Raw genomic sequence first — 20,624 nt, forward strand, 5'->3', positions numbered from 1 at the left:
GGGAAATGCCACATCACACACACCCAAATATGGCAGATGTCAGGCTGTAGCAAACCAGGTGACTTCTCCACTTTGCTTCTGTGTTCAGGCTATAGAAGCTCACTGCTCACACCGCTGGGTGGAACTTTCTGAACCTCTTCTGCTTCTGAGTGTTGCCTGACTCATGAATCCTTTGCTCAAATAAACTCTTAAGTTTAATTTGTCTAAAGTTTCTATTTTAACACTGGCAAATAATATATATTTATAAGGGTCTCAGCTTCAGTAGGCTTAAGAAGGAAGATTTCATAAAGCTATTAAAGACATCAGACCAGGATTAGAAAAGTCAGTCTCTGAGGAAAGATAAAGGATGTGTATCAAGATTAGCCTTGGGAGTGAGTCAAAGGAAATTACAAAAATTTCACTTTGCCTATCTTTGTTAAGAGGGTCAATATTTTCAGAAGGCTTATTCAGGAATATTTTACATACCATAAAACTCACCCAGTGTAAGTGTACAATTTAATGAATTTTAGTAAATTTAATTAATTGTGTATCCACCTAACAATTCAATTAATAAACATACCATCACCTGAATAAATTCCCTCATGACGATTTGCAACTAATTCCCACTCTGATTATAGCTCTTGGCTACCACTGATCAATTTTCTTCCTATATAAATTTGCCTTCACAAAATATTTCAAAGAAATAGAAGCATAAAATATGTAATCTTTTGCAACAGCTTCTGTATTTGAGGTTCACCCATGTTGTAGTATCATTAGTTCATTCCTTTTTACTGATAAACGGTATTCAGTACATGGATATACTACATTTGTTTATCCATTCACTGGTTAATGAACATTTAAATTATTTCCACTCTTTGGCCACTAATAATAATTCTAGGAATAATAATAATCTGCTAGGAACATTTGCATACATATCTTTGTGTGGAAATATGTTCGCAATTTGCTGGGATATAATCCTAGGAAGGAATAACTGGGACGTATGGTAAGTTTTCTTTAACTTTTTAAGCAACTGCCAAACTGTTTTCCAAAGTAGGCGCACCATTTGACATTTCTGCCAACAATATTTTTCCATTTTCTCCACATCTTTGCCAACATCTGTACTTTCTGTCCTTTTTATTACAAACATTCTAATGGGGTATAGTAGTATTGCATTCGACTGTTCTCATGCTGCTAAATAACCTAAGACTGGGTTATTTATAAAAGAAAGAGGTTTAATTGACTCACAGTTCTGAGTGGCTGGGGAGGCCTCAGGAAACTTACTATCATGGCAGAAGGGGAAACAAACATGTCCTTCTTCACATGATGGCAGCAAGGAAAAGTGCAGAGTGAAGTGGGGAGAAAGCCCCTTATAAAACCATCAGATCTCATGGGAACTCACCATCACAAGAACAGCATCAACCCTCCATGATTCAATCACCTCCACCATTTCCCTCCCACAATATGTGGAGATTATAGGAAATACAATTCAAGATGAGATTTGGGTGAGGACACAGCCAGGTTGAGGTTGAGCATCATCTTAATTGGTTATTTGTCATTTGTTTGTCTCTTTTGCTGAATTGTCTGTTCAATCCTTTGCCCATTTTTAAATAGGTTGTCTTCTTTTCAAGTTGTGTGAGTCGTTTATATATCCTGGATACAAGTCTTTTATCAGATACATGATTTACAGATGTTTTCTCCAAGTTTGTGGCTTGTATTTTCATTTTATTTGTTGTGTGTTTTGAGATGCAAAAGATTTTCATTTTGATGACATTCAATTTATTAGTTTTTTCTTTTGTGGATTATGATTTTGATATTAATTTTAAGAAATATTTACACAACCTATAGTCATAAAGATGTTCTCCTATCTTTTTAATCTAAAAGTCATATAGTTTAAACTCTCACATTTAGGTCTATGGTTCATTTTGAGTTAATGTGGATATGGTGTAAAGTAAGGGTCTAAGTTTTATTTTGCATGTGAATATATAATTGTCCCTGCACCATTTGTTGAAAAGACTATTCTTTCCCCATTGAGTATCTTACAACATTGGTTGAAAATAAATATGTAAAGATTTGCATACTGGATTTCTTTTGGGACTGTCAATTCTTTTCCATTGTCTATCTTTGTGCCAATACTATGGTATCTTGATTATTGTGATTTTCTAATAGGTTACGAAGTGGGATAGTACAAATTTTCCAACTTTGTTCTTTTAAAAACTTCTTTTGGCTATCCTTTACATTCTACATGAATTATAGGATCAGACTGTCAATTTCTACAAAAAACGTATGCTGGGATTTGTGTAGGAATTGTACTGAATTTATATTTTAATTTGGGAAGAACTATCATCTTGAGAACATTGAGTCTTACACTCATGAAATGTCTCTCTATTTATTTATATGTCCTTTGATTTCTTTCCACAATATTTTGCAGCTTTTAGAATACAAATCTTGCATTGTGACATGTGTTTCTAAGTATCTATTCTTTCTGAAGCTATTCTAAATGAAATTATTTTCTTAATTTCATTTGTATTATCCATTGTATACTACAAAAATGTATACTTTTGTATATATATCTGGTATTAATCTTTGTTAGCCCCCATAGTTGTGTGTGTGTGAATGTGTGTGTGTATGCATGTGTATGTGTGTGTGTGCATGTGTATGTGTGTGTGTATGCACGTGTATGTGTAATTCTTGGTATTTTCACATACAGGAGCATAACATCTTCTAATAAAGGCAGTTATACTTCTTAACTTCCTTTTCCTTCCTCTTTTTCTTCTGCCTTCTCTTTCTCTCTGTATATATGACCTCCACTACAATGATGGATGAAAGTGGTCAATATGGATATCCTTACCTTCTCCTAGATTTTAGGAGTATTGAGAGAATATTCATAATAGTTGTTAGCTGTGAATTATTCATAGTTGCTCTTTATCAAATTGAGAAAGTTCCCTTTTATGCCTAGTTTGTTGAAAGCTTCAATCATAAATGAGTGTTGGATTTTTCAAATACCTTCTCTGCATCTGTTGAGATCATATGTGGCTTTTGTTATCATTTACATTATTAATGTATTATGTTAATTGATTTTTCAGACAGTAAACCAAACCTTGCACGACTGAAATCAACTGCACTTGGTCAAAGTGTATAATTCTTTATATGGTGCTGGATTCAGATTGCTGATATTAACTCATTTTGTTAAGGAGATTTCCATTTATGTTCATGAAATAAATTTGTCTCTACCTTTCTTTTTTGTGGGGTGTTTTTGTCTACCCTCAGTATGGTGGTCACAACAAATGCAGAAACTAAACAGGGAAGTGTTTTGTTTCCTTCTATTTCCTGGGTGAGTTCGTAAAAGATTGGTATTATTTCTTTCTTTGAATATGTGAAAGAATTCACCAGTAAAGGTATGTGTAGGCTTGGGCTTTTATTTGTGGGAAGCTCTTAATTATTAATTTGTATTTTATCTGTTTTAGGACAATTCAGAAATGAACTGAGTCAGTTTTGGTAATTTGTGTTTTCCTAGGAATCTGTCCATTTCTTTCAACTATTCTAATTTGTTGGCAAAGAGTTGTTCATAGTATTGCCTTGTAATCATTTTCATTTTTGTAGGGTTAGTAATGATGCCCCCTTTCCTTCCTGACTTGTGTCTTCTCTAATTTTTTCTTGGTTAGTTTAGTGAAAGTTTTGTCAATTTTATCAATACTGTTAAGAACCAGCTTTCAAAACCTAACTTGGTTTTATTTACTTTTTCCTAAGCTTTACTATTTTCTATTTAATTGGTTGATGCTCCTATTTTTGAGTTTCTTCTGCATGCTTTTAATAAAATTTGTTGATCAGTTATTAGTTCCTTACAGTAGAGGGTTACATTGCTGATTTGAGGCCTTTCTTCTTTTCAGAGATAGGTCTTTAAATATATACATTTCCTTCTAAATACTGCTTTAGCATCATCCAGTAATCTATAGTGCATTCTGTTTTCATTATTAAATCAGCTCAAAGCATTTTCTAAAATCTCTGAGATTTCTTCATTGGCCCTTGGGTTATTTAAAATGTGCTGTTTAATTTCCAAATAATCTCCAGTTTCCCAGATTTCCTTCTGTTGTTGATTCTAATTTAATCCTTTCAAATTCTGTTGTGTTCAAAAAAGAAACTTTTTGTGATTAAGTCCTTTAAATTTATTGAGACTTGTTTTATGTCTTAGCATACGGTCAACTGTAGAGAGTGTCGACCTGCACTTGGCAAAAATGAGTATTCTTCAGTGAGTGGGTGGTATATTGTACATATATGCCAGATCAAGTTCACTATATAGTGCCATTCAAGGCTTTTATATTATTGTTCATTTTCTGTCTCAATTTTCTAGGAATTATTTAATGGTTTATCAGAATTTGCAACTACAATTACTTAAGTTTCTATTTCTCCTTTGAATTCTATCAAGTTTTACTTCATGTATTTTGGGGCTCTGTTGTTAAGTACATATATGTATATAATTTTACTTGCCTTCTATCAGTTTCCTGACAGTTGTTCCTCTGTTTCTCGACTGCCTTTTAAAATTAGATATACAATTCTTTTGTGTGTCATGTTTAATTCCTTCATTGATTTTCTTAGTGATTGTTCTAGGAATAACAAAATGCATCTTAAGTGATCATAATCTATGTCAGGTTAATACTAATTTAATTCCAGCAGAACAGGAAATTCTTTTTTTCTATTTTTTATTTTTTCTCTCATATATGCACCAAGAACAGGACCTGTCATGGAAATGCAATGTTACAGAAATAATGAAGGCAGCCCACTACCTAAAACTCAGTAAGAAAACTCATCTTGCTGACCAGAGGAACTGGGAAAATGGTATTGATATACAAAGAAAGTTGGGAATCTCTCCTTATACTTTTCTCTCTTTTGTATCTTTCTGCTTTATTTGGATGTGTTGGAATTATTTAAATAGATAGTTAATTATACATATTGCAAATATTTTCTCAAAACATGTGGGCTATATTGTGCTTGTTTAATAGTGTTGTTTGGTGAACAAAGATTCTGAATTGTAAAAAGTTCAATTTGTAAATTATTTCCTTATGTTTAGAGCTTTTAGTGTTCTTTTAACCTTTGCATACTCAAAGTGATAAAGCTGTTCTATGTTTTCCTCTAAAAGCATTATTGTTTTAGCCTTCATATTTAAATCAGCAATCTGTTTGGAAATGATTTTTTGTCGAATGTGAGGTAGCAATCATGATCTCTTTTATCTCCATACTGCTATTCAGTTGGTCTAACACAATTCACTGGAAAGATTACTCCTTTCCCACTGTCCTGTGATGTCAGCTTAGTCACACAGCTGGTGATCTTACATGCACAGGCCTTTTCTGACTCTGTTCTGTTCTATTTGTCAATCTTTCTTTGGGACCAAACCACAATGGGCTAATTACTATATCTTTGAGTAAGTCTTAATATTTGTACATTTTCCAGCTTTGTTGTTCCTTTTGGATATTTCTCAAACCAGCCTTTAGCTTTTGTCTACCATTTGGATTTTAGAATCAGTTCGATAATTGCTACAGAAAACCGTCAGATTTTTGGCTAGAATTCTGTACTGAATCAATAGATTACTTTGAAGCAGACTCACATCTTTATGTTATTGAGTCTTTCAATCATGAACATGATATATTCCTCCTTTTACTTAGGTCTTCTTTAATTTCTGTCAATAAAGATTCATATTTTTTAAGTATGGAGACTTCACAATTTCGTTAGATTTACTTCCAAGTATTTGATTTGTATGATGTTATTTGAAACTCTAGTTTTTAATTCACTTCTATTTGTTTCTGGTATATAGAAATACAGCTGATTTTCAAACACTGATCTTGCTAAACATCCTTGTTAAAATCAACTCTTCATTTTGATATTTGTAAATTCCTTTATTTTTTATGGGCACAATCACGTAATCTATAAATAATCACAGAGCGTTTCCATAAAATTTGTATTATTCCTTTGGTAAAAATTTTGGAAGGATTCAATGGTGAGACCATATAGGAGCAGGCTTTTCTTTGTGAGAGGATCTTGATATGACCACACGCAAACACACACACACACACACACACACAAACACACGCACACACACCATTCTGTTTTGTCTAACCCACTGCATGAAATTTACTACCATCTTATCCTACTCTATGAAATACACAGGAAAACAAACAAAACTCTGCCTAATTGTCAGTCAGTGCTTCTTACATATTTTCCCATGAAAGTATGTTTAATAATTTGACATCTCAGTGTTTATCTTTAAAGTGCCATAAAAGTTTTTCACTTTCCTCCAAAAAATATTTTCCTGTGAAAATAAAGCTGCAAATAATAATCATCAGGTGGCAATAATACTTCAGGGAGATATACAACCTTTATATCCAGTGGCTTTGTGCTTTTGGCATATGTCATATCCTCCCTTGGATACCATATTCCACCTTTGAGAAGCACAGCTAATTCTGACAAAGTCCTCACATTTCAACACCAATGTCCTACTTTTATCATTTTTCTTCTTTGGATCCATAAAGTAAGACGACATGTATACTTGCAGAATGGAGGTCTTCTGATCGCTAATGGGAGCCTAGTGTCTACTGAATGTAGACAAGCATGTCTAAAACTAAGGGGTTTGATCGGAATGGGTGCTGTGCACCTATCACCAGAGAAAAGCTGAATTATTGAAAGTCAAATAATACTCACTGTTTGTATCATTGTTGGGGGGGGCAGAATTTAAAAACAAATAATGCCATGCAACATCCATTTTATCAAAAGAAAAATACTGGGAGATTGATCTGCACAAGTCAACAAAGTGAATATATTAAAGTACATTTGATTTGTGATCATTTATTTATATTCAAGGCATTCTTGGTTTCCAACTTCTGCTCCTTTGATGCAAGTGACTTTGGCAGCTAGCAACTGAACTGTAATTTTCCTTCTGTCGGAGAAAGAGCTATTTAGTGCTACAGGTCAAGACATGCCAGAGTGAGGAGTAAAGGCCGGTCTACGGAGATCAAGAGTTAAAACCTTCACATTTCATCCAAGATAAGTCTATCCAAGCTTTTAATTTCATATAAAGCATCCATTTCTGATATCCTCTAATATGTGATATATCAAACATATAATTTTTTTACAAGAACTTTGTTTATGTGGGGAGGCAGGGTTGGACGACTGTAAATTATTCATTAATCTCAGTCAATTATTATAGAGCATTTGTTTTTCATAGAAACTGTTTTCATTTTTCAAGCAGCTCTCTTTTACTAAGAATTTCCAACCCCATTTTCCCTGTCAAGGTCAGAATACCCTATAACTAGAGACAGCTGAAAGCCAAGCTCTATCTGGTGAATAAAAGAAATGTAATTGTATGTGCATGATTAGACACATTTAAATTTATTTCCAGTTATACTCCCCAAAATAAGTTGTTGATGTTTTGATATAACTGGATCAAGCCTTATAATAGAAGTCTTTCTGTAATATAAATCTAGCTTTAAAAAACATATTCATCTCTCTTCTAAAAATCTCTAATGGGCCATCACAAAATCTTGCCTTATTCCATCCCATACTGCCTCTCAAATATAGAGGTAAAGGGTCAACATTTAGAGGTTTACCATCAGGATAACAACCATCTCCAAAAACCATCAATGCAATATTAAAACAAACTGTGAATCTCTGAGTATATAATATTTATAAAGTGTTTATTTTTGTACATTTTTTTACTCAAAAATATAATGATATCTTAAATGAAAAAATCGAACACAGAAATAAATTACTTCTTTGTAAATTTAACATATCTGCACACTTTTAAGTATTAATTCAAATAACTGCTCAATGTAGTTCTCAGACTATATGCTCTAAGAAGGATAAATGCTAAGGGCAAAAGAAAAACTCTAAAAAAATCTTGAACATTATTCAGTAGGTTTCACGTTGGTGGTAGTCTTAATAGAATTTGTGTTGTGTGTCTTATGGGAAAGAAAAAATAAGTAAATATATTGATGGTGTTGGGTTATGTATATACAGAGATGGGGCAAGAGAGAACCAACGACAGAGGGCCAAAGAAAGAGACAAAACAAATACAGCAACGTGTTAGCAACAGGTGTAGTTAAAGGTATACAATTGTTCACTGGACAGTTATTTCAACTATTCTGTAGGTTTGAAATTACTCTAAAAGCAGGAAAAAAAAATCCAGGGGTGGAAATCCTGTCTTCTCACCTATTGTTAACACCCAAGCTAGGATTCCTGGCTATCTAATGCCAAGACTTAGTCTACAATCAAAATTTACAGGAAAAACATAGAATATCTTGAATAGTTAAGATGCCTAATATTTGAGCAACCCATATTTAAGCCATTCACTAAAGTCCCTGATGCAGTGAGAGTTGTTGTCCAGTACCCCCGACATGCAGGGCACATGGCCTGAGCTCCAGCCCTCAGATCTCCCAGCAGACCAGAGGCGCTCACTCGGGCTCCTCAGTGGGTGTGCTGAAAGCCACACCCTGAGACTCTGCTAGATTCTCCACCTGCCTCTCCTTCCCCAATCCCAGAATCTTCTTTCCCCTTTATTAGTGTTAATTGGTGGCAATTAACACTAGTGGAGTAAACCGTATTGATTTCCCTTCATCTCACAGCTGGTGTCTCAACATCATTTAAAAAAAAAAAAACACACACACACTCCATGCTCAAAGTCCCCTTTGTTCTTGTCCAGTGGAATCCTACCTCAGGATTTCTTCATAATTAACATGCACAAGAGACCAGCCAACACCATATAAAGTACACTCTGTGACATCTTTGTTTTAACACTGTCCACTTGCCTTTGGAGGACTGGATGTACTATGCTACAATGATTATGACATTCCTAACACAGTCATCTTGTTCTTTCAGGTCTATCCTTCAACAGCAGCATCATTTCCTCTTCCAATTATTTACCTCAAGAGTTTTACAATATGTTGTAGTAAAATTTGGATATGTACAGGTACGTGGTTGAAGGTACCCATGGAACCTCATGGCCCACACAATTTCGACTGTCATGACACGGACTCTGGGAATTGTCTGAGCACAATGACCACCCCTGTCACCATCCACTGACACATGCCTGCCACTTACCAAACCCATGCCACACAGCTATCAAGCCTCGGTCCAGCAACCCACATGAACGGCCGACAGCATCACAAGTTAGCTCTGAATGGTCTCAACCAGGGGTCCCCACAGCATGCCCCGGGCAACATCCAGAAAGCCCAGTTGCTCCTGTCAGCGAGGCCACTCAGATCCTTGTAGACTCCGGCTGTGTCCCCTCTGTCCGCTGTTTCCCAAGCTCTGCTCAGCCTCTTGTCAAACTGCCTTCCAGGCCATAATTCTCAGGCCCAGCCAGCCTGGGAATGCACTCTCGTCAAAAACCATCTTATAGTGTAATGCCCTCAGTACCTCAGGTACAGAGTAATCATCGTTTGTCAGGATGAGGAAACACTCTCCCATGACAAATTAGGATCAAGGACATCCTGCCACTTCATTTTCATAAAGTAGGCAAGGCTTCTTATCTACCAGGGGCTCTCACTGGGAATAGGAAGGGACTCTCTTCCTGCCTAATTTGCTTATGAAAAATATTCAATTATGTTCCAAGTTTAATTCACTTAGTAATGAAAAGTAAATGAGCCCAACCAGTGTGTTTAATTTGTCTTGGAAACATAGAAACAGCTTTGCAAGAACAAACAAAGTTAAATTAAAATAAGTGACTCTCCTCAAAGGTGGAAATTGAATTTCTCCCCAAAGAACTTAATATCCATAAAACATGGTGCTGATGCCAGTAAGAGAGAGAAGGCCTTGCTACAGAACCACTGTGGCCAAAAGATTACACACGTGTGTATGCATGTGTATAGATACATAAGATGAAACTCACATACCCGTATGTGTCCCGTCTACCATGACGCAGCACGAGTTGTGCATCAGGGTGGGAGGTGCACCCCACCACCAACGGGCATCTCACATACCATTTTTGCAGATGGGACAGCACTGATCAGGCTCATACACAGGGTCCACACACTCCGTCTGGGGACACGCTGACACTGTGCACAGCACCTCACCGTTGGCTTCACAGCGACACCTCTCGCATGGAGACACCTGAAACACAAGCCCACAATCAGCGTCATGCCTGCTGTCATGTTTATGCTACAGGGTCATATATTTTTTTTTGAAATGGAGTCTCGCTCTGTCGCCCACAGTGGAGTGCAGTGGTGCGATCTCGGCTCACCGCAACCTCTGTCTCCCGAGTTTAAGCGAGTCTGCTGCCTCAGCCTCCTGAGTAGCTGGGATTACAGGCATCTGCCACTATGCCTGGCTAATTTATGTATTTTTTATAAAGATGGGGTTTAACCATGTTGGCCAGGCTGGTCTTGAACTCCTGACCTCGAGTGATCTGCCCGCCTCGGCCTCCCAAAGTGCTGGGATTACAGGAGTGAGACACCGTGCCTGGCCCTACAGGGTCATACTTTTCTTTCCCTAAACTTTCTGCGAAGACACCTAAGTGTTTTAGAAATGTTAAAAAATGATCCAGCCCAGTGGTTTTCAGAGTGTGGACACAGGCATGCTACGTGTTTAGTGAGTTGTCTTAGGTGCAAACGCACAGGACGGGCCACAGGGCTATGACGTTCCCTCTTCTGTCCAGCCAGAGACACTGTTTAATTTGAGGTCTGCATATTGGGTTTCTTAATAAACTTTTTTGAAACGTTTTTCATCTCTTTAAAAATTAAACAAATAAAAACTTGCTGCTGAGTTCTTGCCTATCCCCTCACCACGTAGGTGAATCCCTTGTCTATAACCCTGTCAAGTCACCACCCAGCCTCACGTGGAACACTCCTAGTGTTTCCAGTTATGAAGACACTGGAATAGGAAAGGGGAAAGGAGTGAAGGAGGAGAAACAGAGTGGCGTCCAAGCGGGGCCAAGGCCGGGGGGGATCTATGAATATTCCCTCACCGAACTTTTACAGCAGTGCTAAAATACACGCACTCAAATTACTGACCCTTTGTACTAACAGGAAACTGAAACTCAGAGGTGTTAGGCAACATGCCATGGGCAGGTCTGTCCTGTGAGCACAAGGTCCTCTTCCACTGAGGGCTCCTGACTGCGAGTCCATGGTGATTCCAATCTCCTCCAGGTCATTCCACTCACTATCCAGCATCACGATGCTCTGTTAGAAACCAAGCTTCCATTTGCCTCTCTGTACTTTCCAGCCATGGGCTCATACTCTGCCTTCTTGAGCTATCCAAATCAAGCATACCAGCCATTCCCAAGAAAGCTGTAGGTGGCTAATGGGACCCTCCACAGTCACTCACACAGGGCGTGGTGATTTATCTCCTGGTTACCACCAATGGAGTGATTTTTGATCTGGCTGACCCAGGACAAAGCAGGAAGAGCATACGCAGACCCAGCCATCAGAAGCAAAACTGGGAAGTGGGGATACCCACTAGAAAGACCATGGAAATGGGGGACACGGACATGGGTCGTATCAAGCTGAGTTCCTGCTTTCCCACGGGCAGGGAGACCCCAGTTGAGTTGTGTGCCCCACGTCCATGATATAAATACCATTTGTAAGGTAAAGAACATGAGTAACTCTCACAGATGCTCCCTTTGTCTATACAACGCAAACACTAAAAACTGAAATCTCCACTGAGTGGACTGGCTATTATGAGAAGCAAAAGCTCAATTTGAGTTTAACCATGTCTCTTTCTGAGGCACTAGACCACAGTCAACCTGCCTGGGAGCGAGGGCTAAGGAGTGTGTGTGTGTGTACTTGGCCAAAAAAATGTAAAAAAGAAAGGATACTGAAAAACTTTAGCGTAGCCTGAGACAAAACACTGAACTGGTTGGCAACGTAGCCTTAGAAGTTAAAATCAATCTCGAAGTAATATAAAGGCCTGTTTTTGAGATGAATTTCTTTTGTTGTTGTTGGCACAATTCGGTTTTTTTTTTTTTTTTTTTGCTACCATAACCAGTAGTGCTCTTTATTGTTGCCGTCATCATTGTGGGTCTCATTTCCTTCTGTGTCCTACCAATTCCCTCATTCAGTCTGTAGCATTTTTGTCTCAAGGGGGATATATACATAGCAAGCAGAATGCGAACAGGATTCTGAGTTTTAAAAGCCAAGAGCTTCAGTTGCAAGAGACACGGTTTATTGCGTGTCAGAAGCCTTCAGCTGGAAGGACTCAGAGCATAAGACCTCAAGCCCAGGTGGTGTGGATTACATGATGGAGAGCCAGAACACCCTGCCCCAGGGGAGGGGAGCACCACCCCCTATAGAGATCAGGATAGTCAGCAAGGAGCAAGAGGGTCAGATAGTGAGGTCTGTCCTCACGAAGCAGCACAACGTGGCATCTACTCCTCACCTAGGCATACACCAGAGAGGTAATAAAAAGCACCATTTCCATTTGGGAATTTAAAAGAAGGCCAGAGCATGCCCTATGTCATATCGCCAGGGAGGACCCTGGAATACAGCAGGACCAGAGATAAAGGTCCAACTGCAACGTCAAAAAGGCTCCAGGTCCTTAGGCAGCAGGCCCTGAATCAGCCTCGTCCAGCAGCTTTCTGCATGAAGGCGCACACCTTGGCAAATGGGGCAGAGATCACTGGCCTGGAAACAAAACACTTCTTACTGCCACTGGAGCTGAAATTTCATTGAATCCATGCCACAGAATACTGCTTAAAGGCATGCACACAGGCTGGCATGCTATTTTCTCAAAGGTTTTGTAGCTTGTAAAAAATCTGATTGTCAGTCATATTGTCATTAAATATTTAGAAATCCTGATTTAGCTTCACTCATGTGCCCCATAACTAGGTCAAAAAGGGACTGCATATACGACGTGGTCCCATGGATTACAGTGTCATATTTTTACATATCTTTTCTACGTTTAGATACAAAAATACCATGTGTTATAACTGCTTACGGTTTTCAGGACAGTAACGTGCTGTTCAGGTTTGCAGCTTGGGAGCAATAGGCTATACCACATAACTTAGGTGTGTAATAGGATATACCATATAACCTAGGTGTGTAATAAATAGGCTACACCATCTAGGTTTGTGTAAGTTCACTTTATGATGTTCACGCAATGATAAAATCGCCTGATGCATTTCTCAGAATGCTTCCCTGTCATTTAGTGATGCATGATTGTGTTTGGAGATTTGTTCACTACTAAAAAATGAGAGTTGATGCTTAGAATTAGGATCGCCAATCAGGCCTCACCTCCTACCGCCTACATCTGCCTTCACCAGCACCCATGCTGGGCTCCTGTGTACTCCCATCCCAGGTTTGGGCCTGCCTCAATTCCCAGAGGAAGTGAGGCTGGTGACAGCAAGTGGCAAAGCTGTGTGAGTCCCTCAGATGCCAGCCAGGTGCCCTGCTAGTTCTGCCTGGGCAAAAGCCCTCAAGCTGGTCACTGGCCCTAGGTACTTAGAAGTCAGAGTTTCTCATCTGATGAGGAGGTTCTGGGACCCCTACCCAGGATCCAGGTCACATAAAAGAACCCTGCCTTCACCTGGTTTATGTTCCCATCTCCTGCAGGTGGGCTGTCCTAGGCCTGAGGCAGCTCCAGTCCTAACCCATGAACCCACTTTCCAGTAAAAACTTCTTGCTTCACCGTCTCAGACCACCTGCTGGGCCACTGGGCCACTTGCCAGTGTCAGGCCCTGATCACTGATCAGACTACACCCCACTAAGCAGGTGTGCCCAGACTCAACAGATGAAAATAATGCCCTGTCCTTTTCAGCCATGCCAACCCCCTGAGCCCACTCTGCCATGCTACTTGTTTGGTGAAGCAATGGCCTATGCCCCCTCAATGCTGTCCTGTCTCCCTGGCTCACATTTGATAAGCTCCTACCTGTCATGGATCCAGCTCAAACGTGGCCTCCTCTGCGGAGCCATCTTTGATACCAACATGGATGAAACTGGGCACTTTCCCTCCATTAAGACATCACTTGAGCTCAAACCTAGGCCTTGCACAGCTCTCATGTAGGCAAGGGAATGTTGTTAAAATAAAAAAACAAAACAAACACAAAACCCAGTGCCCATGTGAACTCAGCAGCCAGCTGAGGAAGATGCAGCCTCACTACATTAGGGAGGAGAAGCCACCACTGAACTCCACACGAGTCCTCCAGGGACATCTGACAGAGATCCAGCTGGATTCAGGCCAGCTCTTCCCATGGCTCCAGTCCCTACACTGCCTAAGGACCCTCACTGCAACACAGGGCTTTGTTTGGTGCCCCAGGATGGCCACTGTACACTCACAAAAGCAGCTTCCTGCTCAGAGTCCTCCAGGACAATGTGCTAGTGCCTTCCACCTCCTGAGATACAGAGAGGCTGCCAAGGAGCAGATGGAAGCTGCAGCCGTGGCTCCAGCCATGGGTTCTAGCTTTGACATGAGGCTTTAATCCCCAGTCATCAGGGCCAATCTGGCATTCTGGGTCACAGTGACCCTCTTTTAGGCTCATTTCACCAACCCATAGCTGGATCCCCACTGGCGTGGTCAGGAGGCCCAGGCAGCTGACCCAAATGTCTAGGAGTGAGGTGAAAGATTTGCCTGTCCCTTGACCTGGTCAGATACCAAGCTGCTGCTCTGACTCTAAGCACCCACCAAGCTGATGGTTCCCCACCTGCCAACTCAAGCACCGTGGGCCTTTTGCCAGGCTGTGCTCTTTGTCCCACATGGAAACTAAAGGTAAGATGCCCAGCACATCATTTACTCTGCAACGAGCAGCAGGAACTTCCATGCACATTTTTTCCAATCAGATGAAGCAAACTTTTCTCCTCTTCTAAAGTTATCATTTTCCCAGAAGAAACTTAACTAGGGATAACCTAAGTTTAAAGCACTAGTACTTCTTATTAGCGAATCACCACCTACATTTTATATAGAATACCTTATGGCAGAAATATCATTCTTCACAATCTTCCAGGTTTTGCATGGATAGAATTTAGATGCATAGCCTGGAGAAACAGGCATTTGAGAAAAGAATTAATTCTCAAGGCCCCTACTGTGTGCCAGGAGTAGTGAAAAAATTTGTTGGATCCAAAGAACATGGTTTCTTGGGACTGATGGTGAGAATGAAGACATTCTCTATGTGTTCATTTATTCATTCCAGTCCTGAGGCCAGAGAGATGAATACTACTTATACCATTTTTCAGGAAGGTGAGAATACAGATAATAGCAGGGGTTGGTAAGGAAAATTAGCAAAGGTGTGCACATTGGACCTGACCCCCACAAACAGGGTCTGCAAGCTGATTCACTAATCATTCTCATTCATCCACATTGCTTTCACAGTTACCACAGTGCCTCTGTCTTACAGACAGCAGTTAAACAGGATCTGAGAGATACACCCTCAAACCTGAAGCAAAACAATGAAGAATAGATATGTTTGGGAATATTTTTTCAACTCTGACTAGCAGAGGCTAGTCATAACTACATGCATAGCAGAGGCTTTGTAAAGATATTAACTTGATGGCAAAGTAAAATTATTCATAATTAGACCTTTATAATGCTCAATAATTATAGACATGTCTATATCATATGTACATAGGCAGCAAGGACTGTAAAATAAATATTGAATCTATTTCTGAATAATTAAGTAGGAGTGAGTAATAGAGCTTACACACAAAACAATTCTTAAATGAAAAATGAGGCCTATAAAACGATACTGCTTAAATCAAGTGACATATATAAACTAAAACTCCATATGATGGTAAGTGGTACAGAGTTGGGATTAATACTCCTATATGAGTAGCATTTAAGGAGCTTTATATTGCACTGCATGTATTTTATGTTAGTAAACTTAAGTCCAATTAGGCATCCATCTGTAAGAAGCTTTGCCTTGTTTAATTTCATAACTGTGATTATAATCTCTATAACCATGAGAAGGACCAGGCTCTGAAATGTTACAGAAAGCAGCTTGATTTTAATGTCTTGAATGTCTTTCCACTATAGAAGGTAGGAAGTATTTTTCAGACACTCCCTCCTACTCTATCCTGTCTGCAACAGCAGCAACCCTCACCATCTACCGGGATGCCTACCTACCTGGGAATGCAAACATATTTTTCTCAAATCCAGCTCAAACATATATTTATGTGAGAAATAAGAGATGCCTATGTTCACAATCCTGTCACCTGAATAAGGACCACCATGACAGGTCTAATCTGAAGCTTGTGGTTGTGAGCTGCTGGAACAGGTGCCAGGAAATCCCACTGCTGCAAAGTGGACGGGCTTTCGGTGGCTAGAGAGTAATTCCAGGCTGAATACACATACCCACTCATGAGGAGACAAGTGGGAGGCATGAAAACCCCAGAACAATTTTCCAAGTAATTGTAATGGTTTCATAGATGGAGTTAATTTAAACATAGAGAAGAAAGAAAGTATGAACTAAGAAACTTCAGCATAGAACTTTCTCAACTACAACTATTTAGCATAAAGTATATTCTTCTTCCCATTTTGCTATTTCTTCCATTAGTACAGATATTGCATTGATATTTTCTAACTCTCAGATTATTGGATTCTGCAATGATACAAAATAAGACTAACATGAAACCAATGAAACACTGAAATATTGTCCGCCCCCTTCCCAGATAGGGGCCCCTACCCCCTATCTGCCTCTCCCAATCCTTCCCTTCCTTGAAATTCTTTAAGTCTCTGGACCCCCTGGAGACTGCCAGGCCTTTCGGACACAGATGATCTACCACTGAGGTTCCTAACCCTTATGTGCAGAAAGTGTGGTGACCTAGACTCAGTGCAACTCAAGGGCCAGAGCCGTCTCTCAGTCACATCTATGATGGCTACAGTAACTGGGCCAGTGCAAAATGTTGAATAAGCTCAAGAAATACTGACTGAGTCAAGAAAGAAATGGTTGGAAAGACACAAGATCTAAAACAAACTTACACAACATATTATGAAAACAAAAATAGTATCTACAACTTTGCTATAGGAACAATTGCTCAACACTTCACAAAGAGCTGCTCGAGGATTAGGCACCCAACACTTAAGAATAGGGAATAAAGGTAAACCTTTCTATTGAGAGGGATCATTATTTGAATTACACATGTAATCCACAAAGGCAATAGAAGGCATAGACACTAAAGCAGTGACTTTAAAGAAGGGACCGATAGTGTGTGAAGGCTGTGTAGAAAGTGAATAAATACAAAGCCTGAGATCAGAAAGCGAACTTCAAGGTCCTGATTCCAGTTCAGAACCTAGGGCACATACAGCTGCACACTACACTCCACCCATTCCAGACGTCTAACTCTCTGCTCTACTCCCTCTGTCAATGTCTTCTTTAAACAGCTAAAAATGTTTAATAAATAATTGATGATTCATACTTACACAATTGACAAAAATTTTCAAATTCACATATGAAAGATACACATCTATCTTGCTGATTAGAGATTACATACACATGGGACCTGGGGCAACAATACTAAGAACAGGCCCCACAAATCGTATCAACAATCCAGCCATCCTACTCTTGATCAATTGCAGAGGCTTACTACATTATCTCTCCTTGTTTTCTCAAGGGGAGATATAAAGAAATACACGAGTCACTCACCTCAAATGCTCAGTCTGGTTAGGGAGATGAAATGTAAATATATGGAAGAGAAACTAACAAAATGGCTGAAAATGTTGAGTGCTAGCTGAGCTATGTGCATATTGAGAGTTTTAAAGGCAGTGCTGTCACTTCTGGCTGGAATTATCTGACAGAGAACTTGGATTATGATAAGTCAGGTGGGAAAGATTGGGACAGGTAGAAAAGAGAAGAGGACCACATAGACAAGAGGATGAGGATGGAGATGTGTCCAAAGGATGCTCCACATTCTAGACTGGCTGAACTGAACTACAATGAAGAAGTGCAACAGTGGATCAGACTGGGCAGGTAGAGAGGGAAGGCATTAGAAATACAGTCTGTATACCCTAGGGAATGTGGAATGAGGTGGTGAATATCCTGTGCTCAGGGTCCTTGCACCATAAGACAAGACCAACTTGGATCTACAATAACCAACAATAACCTCTTCAAACTACATGCAATATTTCTTTCTCAAGCTTCTGGGTCCAGCACCCATACATACCTGCCTGCTGAGCACACACCCCGTCTATTACAAGGGCCAAAGACAGTGCAGCTAACAGGCATGGATGCAAACTCCAAAGTATTTATTGGTGTAAGCTTGGGCAAGCACTTAACATTGCTACGTCTCAATGTCCTCAACTGTGAATGCTCTATTAAGTGGCAAATGAAGAAAATCTGTACAGTCAATTAATGTCTAAAAGAACGTCCCATCTCATTAAAAATCAGAAAAATGCAAACCAAATGATAGTATTTCATGCACTTTCGAGCTGCATGAAAAGAATGTCTGATAACATCAGGTCTTGGCCAAGAGAAGGGGAACCAGAATTCTTAAATTTGCTAGCATGCAAATGCGCAAAAAGGCTTTGGTTTGGGATATATAGGAGGTTAGAATGGGAGGGTCTGGAGTGACAGAAATTCTTGCTTCTCTTCCAGTCTTCAGTTATGTCTCTCTGGCAGGAGGCATTCAAAGAAACTCTACAGCCAGCTCTGCTCAGCCCCTCTGATTAGCTCTTTGCTGTTGGCTAGTCCACAGAATGAGCGCAATTGTGCCCTCCTTTCAGAAACCTTGCAGGTACCCCTACAGGTGGGCTCTGAGTTGCTCAGACTGCCGAGGTTCAGAAATGCCCCTGGTCTACCAGCAATGTGTTACCCATCTAGCTGCACTTCCCAGTCCAAGATGCTGATCTTGGTCTCTGTATCCCTTCTCAGTTGGTTATTAACTTTGAAGTGAAAAAATGCATGCCATTTATATGCTATCTATCAAAGACCTAAAGCCCTAACAGTTTGCAACAGAAAAAAGTTAGAAACAGTTGACCTTTAAGAGAGTGGATAAACACATTGTGGTATTAATTAGATGGAATAATAGACAGCAGTTATAAATTAATGAACGAATATGCCTGTGACAATACAGATGAATCTCAAAAACATAAACAGGAAAAAAATAGTTGCAAAAGAATATATATGGTATTATGTTGCTTCTATCAATGTCAGTCTTTGAAAACACAGGTACCCACAGGTGTTGCTTACAGATACAGGCTCATGAATAAAATAATCAATGCAGGAATATATGTAGCAACTTCACTGCACCAGCTACTTCTGAACAGAAAGGAAAGGGGACAGGATGGGAAGAATGAGAGGGCAGGTTTGTTTCTATCTGTACACTTCAATTTCATTAAAAATAAAGAGGGTTAGAAACAAATGTGACAAAAAAGTGGCATCCAGTGATGCCTGGACAGAGTCTGCATATTATTTAGGCACATTTGATACATTTTAAACACATATTTTAAAAAATCTCACATATGAATTTGTTCCATATCAAAGGTCATTTATGAAGTACCTGAAAAATGCCAGGAAATATTCCAAATCCCACTGATCACCTTCAACCAGTAGCCATCTGATGGAGGATTTTAGTGATGCTTTACTGGGCTGCAGCTCTTCCACAAGAAAGCAAAGACAGAGAGTGGGATAATTAGCCAATTTAAAGCTCTGTCAGGGCCTCTGGGAGCAGCTGCCAGGCATCTTAACTGTAAAGGAATAAGCACGAGGGTTCTCCCAGATCTAGAGACCCAGGTAGGCCATAAGACGTGGGAAACTCGGTCCTGGACCTCGTACCTCAGCCTGCCCTGTAGCCTCAGGCGAGCCCCTGACTGCCCGACATCACAGTACCAAGACGAGATGCACAGGAGGAATCCCATGTTCCCTTCTCCCACTGAAACCCCATGAGGCTTCCCCGGGGAGGAGGCTGTGCAGTGACTCCAACATCTGGCCTCCTCCAGCCAAGCCCGAGGGAAAATGCAAAGCTGGACACAACGCAGATGGGGAGATCTCTGGCCGCCAGGACAGGAGGCTTCCAGAGCAAGGGTAGGAAGGGTGGCCAAGGAAACAGTAGGAAAGACAGCGTATGTGGCAACAGTACAGCAATTCTCAGGAAGAGAAGCAGCTCTAGAACTGGACTGCGCCATCTCCAGCCAGTCCCTTTTCCTTCCTGAGCTTCCATGTCCTCATGTTAAAAAGGGGAAGGACGAAGTTACCTGTTGAACCCGCTGGGGTGCCAATCCTCACAGTCACTGCCTGGTCACAGGAGTGCAAAATCAAAGGTGTCTAGTGCAGTGTAAATGTGCACAGTGGGAGAGGACAATCAAGCCCAATTCTGCCCCTGATTAACTGTGGGACCTTGAGCAAGTTATCTGAAACTTGTGCCTCAGTCTTTTTATCTGTAAAATGAGGAAGGTTAAATTGCTGTTGGTGAAGTGCTTACAGCGGTGAGTGGCTCATGATGGACACTCCACAAGGATGAATTACAGTCCGCTGGTATCCATGGGGGACTGACTCCGGGAAACTACTCGGATACTAAACTTCAAGGATGTTCAGGTCCCTTCCAGGTGGCCTTGCATATGTGGTATCTGTGGATGTGGAGGGCCAAATGTGCTAGTAGTCATGGCAGAGAGAAGGACGGTATTTTGAAGTAACGCCTGTATATTGCTTTCTCACCAGTGTTTCCCTTTGGCCCTTCCATCACTGCATCTACACAAAGAGGCTAAGCCTTGGTTTTTTAGAGAGCAGACACAAGTAAGTAGAA

General features: G+C 40.2%; 1 protein-coding gene across 5 annotated transcripts in view; it reads right to left on the reverse strand.

Moving 5' to 3' along the window:
• VWC2 (von Willebrand factor C domain containing 2) overlaps positions 1-20,624 on the reverse strand; it is a 158,394-nt gene that overhangs the window by 116,610 nt on the left and 21,160 nt on the right. For all 5 annotated transcript variants that reach the window (XR_008660127.2, XR_008660128.2, XM_055293178.2 and 2 more), the window contains exon 3: positions 9,945-10,074. Coding sequence is in view for 3 of the 5 variants with exons in the window: in XM_055293178.2 (XP_055149153.1) it covers positions 9,945-10,074 (130 nt within the window). In the remaining 2 variants the exon portion in view is untranslated. The remainder of the gene's footprint in view (positions 1-9,944; positions 10,075-20,624) is intronic.

The sequence above is a fragment of the Symphalangus syndactylus genome, chromosome 9, assembly GCF_028878055.3.
Source record: "Symphalangus syndactylus isolate Jambi chromosome 9, NHGRI_mSymSyn1-v2.1_pri, whole genome shotgun sequence".
In the NCBI taxonomy this organism is placed as follows: Eukaryota; Metazoa; Chordata; class Mammalia; order Primates; family Hylobatidae; genus Symphalangus; species Symphalangus syndactylus.